At 42.3% G+C, this 8,676-nt stretch overlaps 1 protein-coding gene across 1 annotated transcript; it reads left to right on the top strand.

Moving 5' to 3' along the window:
• The first annotated feature begins 1,623 nt into the window (after window positions 1-1,623).
• LOC144526539 (gastrotropin-like) lies at window positions 1,624-2,892 on the top strand. The gene is given in 6 exon segments (XM_078264077.1): window positions 1,624-1,662; window positions 1,664-1,738; window positions 1,741-1,825; window positions 1,924-2,099; window positions 2,275-2,364; window positions 2,842-2,892. Coding segments are annotated over 6 exon segments (516 nt in total).
• Window positions 2,893-8,676: the final 5,784 nt, after the last annotated feature.

Genomic DNA, 8,676 nt, shown 5'->3' on the forward strand with positions numbered 1-8,676 from the left:
TGAGGCTGCACTTGCATTAGTTGATCGGCATTAGCTGCTTCATTCAAGCATTAAACAAAAAAAATCATTCAATCTTATTTTCATTTGTCACACTATGGCAGTAAAATATGTTACGTGAGCCTTCAGAGACTTCTGTAGGTTGAACTGGACTAACTAAACACTTTTAGGAGCTGACTAACTCTAAAAGACTAATTAAACACAGACTTGAAGATACTCGCTAGCCTAGCAACTTCACAGGCTACAAACAACCCATAATGCAACACTCTGTAGGAGACACAATTCAGAACAAATGCGTGATGTTGTAAATGAAACATAGTTGTCAAGTCTTCAACAACTTCCTTTTTTAAATGTCATTTCCAGAATAAAATGTTGTCTTATATTTGGGCAATGTGCTATCTAACACAGTGCACTATAAAAGGCAGCTTCATTGTACGTGTTAATAAATCCCATAAGAAGACCAAAACCAACAATAAATGGATCCTATGACACATATTGACTGTATAGCCAAAGCCTGATTTATCTTATTCCTCTGTGCCCTAGAGCTAAAAACACAGTTATAGGCCACATCGTTGCACTAGGAGACATGTTCCTTTACCGTGATGAACGTGGGCACTGTAGTTCAGTCTATTCCACATACAGCGTCTTGGTGCCCTAAATACTTATAAGTGAGCCGAATGTGCTACAAATAGTCCTCAACAAATGCACTACTTATTCCCGTTTGAGAAACATTGGCTAAAAGCTGCAATGCCCAGCTGTTTTGGGACAACAAAATGAAAGTATATATTTAAAGATTTATGTCTTCGGTAGGAACAAATGGGCAAGGGGCTGAGTGCCACAGACAGGGTAAGTCAGAAAGAATTTAGAGTGAGGCATTGGTGGTTTGGACTTTTTTGTGGTATTTGATATCAAATTAAAATATAGAATATAACCACGATTGTCTTTAGGATTACATACCATCTGAGCACAACACACTTAAATAATTAAGTTTTTGAAACTAGATTGTGTCAGCAGGCCCCTCTGACAGACAGGGCAACAAGATTCAATTATAATGCAGAACTTGATAATGTGCTTTAATGGTGCAAATTTGGACTTGAGATTTGCAATTGATAAAAGTAAAAAAAAAAAGAAAAAAAAAGAAGAAAAAAAACAGCCTTGGATTCACTCTTTATAGCAACAAAATAATTATTTGTTTCTCATTAACAAAAGTGCATTATAAAGTACTGAAATGACTCATATCACGTTTCATTATATTCTGGAGTTTTATCAATGCCAGCCTATGAATAAAGACCTTGAACGAGTACATGATGATCTTTTTACAGATCAGACCATCCACAATGTAAGATAATAAACTACTTAAAATAAAGGGATTATATTTTCAAACAAAGATTTTTATTTGATTTTAGACTGTCTGCAGCAGTAAAAGTGGAGGAGGGGGGGGGCGATCATAAAGCCATTGCACGAGAGTTCATTGACCTGGAGGTGAGCTCACGCTGATGAGCAGTCAGCATTTTACTCACTGCTTGGAAACTCCATAAACGCCCGTTTTATGCAGGTTATTGCCCTCTCCCTTGTAGCCTATTGTAGTCATCATATTCAGCCATAACTGCACTCCTGTGTCATCACATGCAGATGAGGGAGGTGGCGAGAGGTGTACAGTATATAAAACAGGGAACAGACTTGGTCTCAGTACCTTGCTTTTCCCTCAGCTTGCCTCAGTATCTCTGTTCTCACACCTCCACACACACCAACACCACCAATATGGCCTTCACTGGAAAATGGCAAACTGAGGCCCAGGAGGGATATGACGCTTTCTGCAAGCTGCTTGGTGAGATAGACCGAAATCTAAAACTCCTCGGCCAAACACCACATTCACTTTACTAACTTGGGCTATAACCTCACACTCCTCTTGTTTCCCCACTCTAGGTATCCCGGATGAGGTCATTGAGAAGGGCCGCGACTACAAGCTGATCACAGAAGTCACCCAGGACGGCGATAACTTCTCCTGGACCCAGATCTACCCCACAAACGCCAAGGTCACCAACACGTTCACCATTGGCAAGGAGTGCGACATGGAGACCATCGGAGGAAAGAAATTCAAGGTAAGAGGCAAAGAATCCAAGAGCTTTTTCTTTCATCTTATTCAGTCTATTATTCAGTTCCAGCTGTGCAGGGAAGACGCGTGCAAGCATGGAGGTGTTTCTAAGCCCAGCAGAAAGGGAAGGGAGGATGAATGTACGCTTGTCCCCTGACTGATTATAACCTGTGTGTTTCCAGGCCACAGTGCACATGGAGGGAGGCAAGCTGAGCGTCACCTTCCCCAACTACCACCACACCTCTGAGATCAGTGGAGGCAAGCTCATCGAGGTAAACACATTCGCTGAGGCTTTTAGTGCTGAGAACCTAGCGTGGTGACAGCAGTTATTATACTCAACACCCCGCAGGGATCATTAGAGTCATTAATGTTATATTGCTGTAGCCATCGTGTAGCTGTGTCGTGCAAATGACTGCATCTTAACAAGCGATTCTGTCCCACATTTAACATTTAAAACCTGAGTCAGCGGGAGATAACTCTCCAATTTGTTTCCAAAAGCTACCTATTTGCAGCTCCATGCGTTTCCATTCCAATTTCTGCTTTTCCAAGAACTTGGAAAATGAGAAAAATAAGACGCAAACTAAAATGCATATAGTTATTACCAGTGAAATTGTTCTGGGAACTATCACAGTCACCAATCCCATTTGAAGCATCAATCTAAAAAAATGACATATTTCGAAGTATAACGACACACTGCAATAACAAACCCCTTGTTATAATAATTTTCCACTTTTTCTGTCTCTCTCTAGATCTCCAAAGCCGGCTCTGTAGTGCTGAAGAGAACCAGCGCGAAGATCTAACTGCTGACTGGCCTTTGACCTCTTAAACAGTTACAATGGAGACCTCAGCTACTACTGTGAATAATAAATCAAAAATATGACACTTACATAAACCTGTGTTTCCGTCTATACTTTCTAGAGTGTGTGTATTCTATCGTATAGTACCATACTTTTAAAAGATAACGTGTGATTTTATAGAAATAGAAATATAAGAGTTTATGCAAGAGTCAGTGAAAAGCTTTTGATTAATGCTCCAGCTTAAAGGGAGTCAATCGATCGAGCTTTGCAGGGATTGGCTACGGAAGTAGCAACATTAGACTTAAAATGGTTTTGACTTTTGGGAATATGCTTAACTCAAATGAGTTAGCATGTGAGCCCAATGAATAGGGTTGCAACGGTTCCCTGGACATTTATTTATGTGTCTCTGTTCACAAATTAGAAATAGCAATGGCCGTTTAGTGACGATTGGGCTGTGCTGTAATCAGCTGTCCTAACGCTACAAATACGGCCCTATCGGTGGTCACGCAACCTGCACTGGACACATTCATATGAGACACTGTTTGTCGCTGTTAACAAAGACTCCAGCCTGCAGTTTAGTTCATACACTTTTAAACCAGAAAATTCTAAAGTTACATCCGGCTTCATGATCACAGAAAGTCTCTCTCTCTCTCTCTCTCTCTCTCTCTCTCTCTCTCTCTCTCTCTCTCAAAAATCACATATCGTATTGTACAAATGGCCAAGTGTCACTTCTCAGTAGCAGTAACATATTGTACAGTAGCTGACTGGGTTGAACTCTCTTCAGGGGCCTGTCTGACAGGGTGATCGGTGCTCAGACGTCATTCATTACTTTGATTCAGTACGGACACTCTACAAACTCTAAAACCTTCTAAAAACACCTCATTGTGTTCACGCGCAATAGAAAAACTCCGACCTGCTGCAAGTCACATAACATTTGCACGAAGTATAACAGTGTGTTAGAAGAGCAGCAGCAGCTTCAGTGCTCTGTCTGTGTCGACACAGGATGCGTTTAGCTATACTGTGAACCTGCGTTTGGACTCATACATTTTGATAATTAACAGATAAAAACCAAAGTAAAACCTCTTCCCCCGCCACACTCTCAGTTCTACACACAGAGATCCCAGTAAAAAAAGAGGGAAGACATTATATTTTTAAAGCTTTTTAATCAACTGATGGTTTTTAAAATATCGGATTTTAGGGGGTGCTGCAGCCTTCTCAACACCTCTACTATCTGCGTTAATGCCATCTCAAAGACCCCGGACAATTCAGAGACTATGGGATTTTATTTAATACTGTTAGGGAAGGAAGAAAGTTGAAAATACAAACTCGTTCTTCTTAGCAACTTTACAGGTGGGGAAAGTGTTGTCATGTGGGTGATTTACTCATGATTTACTTCCATCAAAACATGCACATGATGTATTCCTCAATCAGAGTGCTGCTCTGCTGCAGTGCACTCAGTGCTGCCACTGGTGGATGGAAGCTATATTACACCAATACCAGAGCTTACTGAGACATGTTGATTCCTGATCTTTGCCAAGTCGTTCTAACTAATCTTCTACTCTTGACAGTCACGTAACTTCTCTATTTTCACTCATCTCTTCTCCTTCTCTTCCCAACTGTCCTCTTTCTGTTATCCTTTCTTTTCATGTCCTCATCCTTCTCTCCCCTGTCTCTCATCTGCTTTTCTTTTCCCTACCCAATGTTCCTCATCTATGGTCTATTTACCTTTTCTTGCTTCTGTTCTCAAATTCTCTTCTGTCCTCTCCCCTCATGTCCTCTCCTTCTTGTCTCTCTCCACGTCTACCCTATTTCTCTGTGGCTTCCAGCCAAGCAAATAATCAGTTAATTAACCAGCTCGGTCCCAGGATCTTTGTAGCAGCTCTCAGAGGAGCACTGCAAAGGCTCTCATGTCTCTAAATTTACAGCTTCATTGAGTGGACTGGAGTAAGGTACAAATCTTTGTAATAAAATTGCCAGACTAGAGCCTCAGTGCATGCGTGTGTATGTGTGTGTGCTGGCCTTGACTGAAGAGCCGGTGACTCAATAGCTCCCTAATGAAAACAAAATCTCAGTTTTTTGCCTCTGAGGTGGCGATTGTTTTGGTGTTATAATGAGAAGGCCCCTCTTGCCAGCACCGATGTAATCAAGATCTTACACGTCTCGAAAATTAGGGTTGGAAGGCAACAAGCAAGGTGTCATGTGAGTATGTTTGTGTAGCTCGTCGCTGGTGCAATCACTCTGCAATATCACTTCCTTTGTCCTCACAGACAAACAGGCCTAATTGGCTATTTTCAAGGCTACTGTTTCTGATTGGCCATTCTGCCTCTTTCTGATTGGCCTCCATCTAGGCTACCAGAAGTGGAGGAAATTGGCTTGTTTACATCTCCATGTTTCGTTTCTCTTTCGTTTTTTGTTTTTGTACCTTCAAGCACGCTTGGAGCTAAGCCACAATATGAACTTGAATTCCCCAGAAACAAGTTCAGTTACACTATGTTTTTATAGTCCACCTACTTTGGCAACTTAGTGTACAAAAGCACCAGCATATTTGTCTCTGTTAGTAATTTCACCTGAGTAAATCCGCCAGTTGTCAAACACTACTCTTTAATTTAAGGGTGTAGTAGTTAGCTCTGTCACTCACAGCACCTAGCCTGGGTCAAGACTCAAATCCATCGAGTGTCTGTCTGTGCCTGTTGGGTTTCCTCAAGATGTCCGCTTCCCTCCCGACAGTCCAAAGACATGCAGCTGAGGTTAATTGGAGACTAAATTGCCCACAGGTGGGATTGCAACAGTAAATGGTTATGTCTGTTTTCTGTTCTGCAGTTTTTTTTGGTATCACCTCGGTCAAGGTTCCAAGGGAGCTGAGCTGATACTAAAACGTGGAGTTAAAACACTCAGAGAGAATGGTAACTTCAATCATCACCTGCTCGTCAAAGGAATTTGCACAAACCTCATTTCAAGTATACCCACATCGGAGAGCATTTAAAAAAAAGATCCATTTCAGCTGGTGTAGAAAGAAGGCCAAAGTGGGAAAAAATATGCTTTTTTTTTTTTTAAGTTTTGACTTTATGATGAACATGGTTCAGTACAAGCCCCCCAACCTCCCCACCCAACCTATACACCACTGCATTTAACTCCAAGGCTTCTCCACATGTCTGAGGTGATCTGACCCTAAACTAAGCCCCCCCCCTAAGGAGACCCCCCCCCACACACACACACACACACACACACGCACACACACACACACACACACACACACACACACACACACACACACACACACACACACACACAGACTAATAATGCCTACTCAAAGTCATTTTGTTTTTTTAAATCTTAGCTTTTGGAGCTCTACAATTTCCTTATATATGTCCCATTGTGTCTTCTATATCTTTACTTCTCTCTGCTTTTAATTGCATTTTATTTTATTTATTTTTTAAGAAATAATTCGCACATCCAAAATTTCTTCTGTGCAGGTGTGTTGGATGATAACATCAATTTAGAAACACAGGAACAAATCCCGCACTCTGCTCCTGCTAGAGCATCACCTCTATTTAGAAAAACTTAAGTTTCAGTCTCTCCGGACCTTCATCAAGAGTATTTCAAATAACAAACACAACCGGGCTTAAATACATTTTGCCCCTCCCATTCTGTGTCCCCCAGATGTGGGACAATAGATAGTCACTTATCAATTCAACACGTGTCACTGGACTTATTTGAAATACTCTTGATGACGGTCCAGAGGGACTGAAACGTTACTTTTCCTAAATAAAAGGTGATGCTATAGCAAGACCAGAGTGTGGGATTTGTTCCTTTGTTTCTAAATTGCATTTTCAATAAAATGGCTTTATGTGACTTAGTCTAATGTTGGATTTGATGACCTGTGTAGACTGTAGCCCACCTTTAACCCAGTGCATTAGATAAGATCCACCTACCCACTGCAACCCTGAACAGTTTAAGCATTTTAGTAAATGGACAAATGGATTACGACCTGGTGAAACACAGGGGTGTCATTTCTTGTACTTTCTCACCCTAGTGCAGCAGTGTGGTAAAGAACATTGGGTTGGCAGGAGACGTGGAGGGTGCTTCTGGAATAAAGAAGTACACTGTCAAAGATGACTGGCACAATTCAGTCCTTCATTCAGTTCTACATCCACTCAGGCTTTCAGTCCTACATTCACTCCTACAGTCAGCCCTTGCTTACAGTCCTGCATTCAGTCCGTCACACAGCGTTGACAGAGGGGAGTTAGAGACAAGGAGGGAGTAGTTGCAGTGTTGGAACTTCGACACAGAGAATTACATTTCTGTGTAGTTGGGTATGCACAATACATTTCTTTATTGCATGTTATAAAATGCATTTGACAGTTCTTTTGAAACAGTAGTCTCGTAGAGTATCGATAAAAAAAACAACAGTAACAGTTCATCTTTGGCCATGACAATGACTTTAACAGTAGGTAACTTATGTAATTAACGCTAATGAAATCAAAAACACCATTGATTTATGGGGACATTTGGGTACAGAGAGGTCACAGAGACAGAACATTTTTGGTTTTTAAAGAGGTCACTGTTGCAATGACGACTCTGGATCAAACCCTGTTTCTGATTTGAGCACATGTATCCTTCTGTGCAGATTCATTAAAAATATGGATTCATTTATGCAAGATTTGAGTAGAAGAGACCCTGGTGTGCACATGGTATTCCCTCAAACTACTGGTCTTATTTCTTGTCAGCCAGCAAGCTAGCCAGTCATCTATTCATTCATCTGTCCGTCCATCCAGAGAGTCTGACTCCTTGTGCCCTGTAGCCCAGGAAAGGGCCTCTCTCCGGGGGACAGTAGCCGGCTTTGTTCCCCTATCAGGCCTCACATTCCCCAGACCTGCCCTGGTTCCCTTACATGCCTGCTCTGTGGGCAAGCAGGCCAGTCAGCCTGCCAGCCGGGGAACCAGCATCCATCCAGACAGCCGGTCAGCCATCCAGCCATTCATACATTTGAGCAGCTGACTTCTTGTACCCCCCTGGCCCAGAACAAGGCCTCTCTCTGGGGGACAGTAGTCGGCTTTGTTGCCCCCCTCATGCCTCACATTCCCCAGACCTACCCTGGGTCCCCCCTCAAGGCACAGGGCACTGGGAGGGCCACGGGCCTCTCTACGCCCCCATTTCCCTTTCTCTATCTGATATTATCGCTCTTGGAGACGACCCCCCCCTTTCCCCCCACATCCCTTTACACAACCACCACGACCACATCTCTCTTTTTCTGAAGGCTTTCTCTCTCCAGCCCTAAGCTTTTACTGATGCCCTTTCTTGCTCGCCTTTTTTTCACTAAGCCATAAAACTGACAGTTAACAACCTTGTCGCTCCTCTGTGAATCCCTTCTCTCTCTTCCACTCCCACACACTCTGTATCACTCTTCTTTTCTCAAAATCCTCTTCTCCCTAATTCAGTTTTTTTGGTTTGGTACAAAAATATACATAGATATCATACCTATAGTTATAAATATATAGATCCCCTAATTCTCTCTGACCCGTTTTAAACTTTTTCTCTTGCTCTAAAACATTCTAATACCCAAGTTTTCAACCTGAAGTAAGCTTTCCAAACGGTACTGTAATGCAACCTCAGCACCATCCAGCTCACCTTATTTTCCTCACTCGCTCAACACAAAACAAAAAAAACCTGATCCAGCGCCAGTGGCTGTCTGTACCTACAGCCCACTTCTATTCAGTGAGGAGACGGGTGGAGGCGTAGGCCATAATTAAAGATGGCGTCCTTGTCGTCACACAATGGTTCTGCACA

The sequence above is a fragment of the Sander vitreus genome, chromosome 12, assembly GCF_031162955.1.
Source record: "Sander vitreus isolate 19-12246 chromosome 12, sanVit1, whole genome shotgun sequence".
NCBI classification, from domain to species: domain Eukaryota; kingdom Metazoa; phylum Chordata; class Actinopteri; order Perciformes; family Percidae; genus Sander; species Sander vitreus.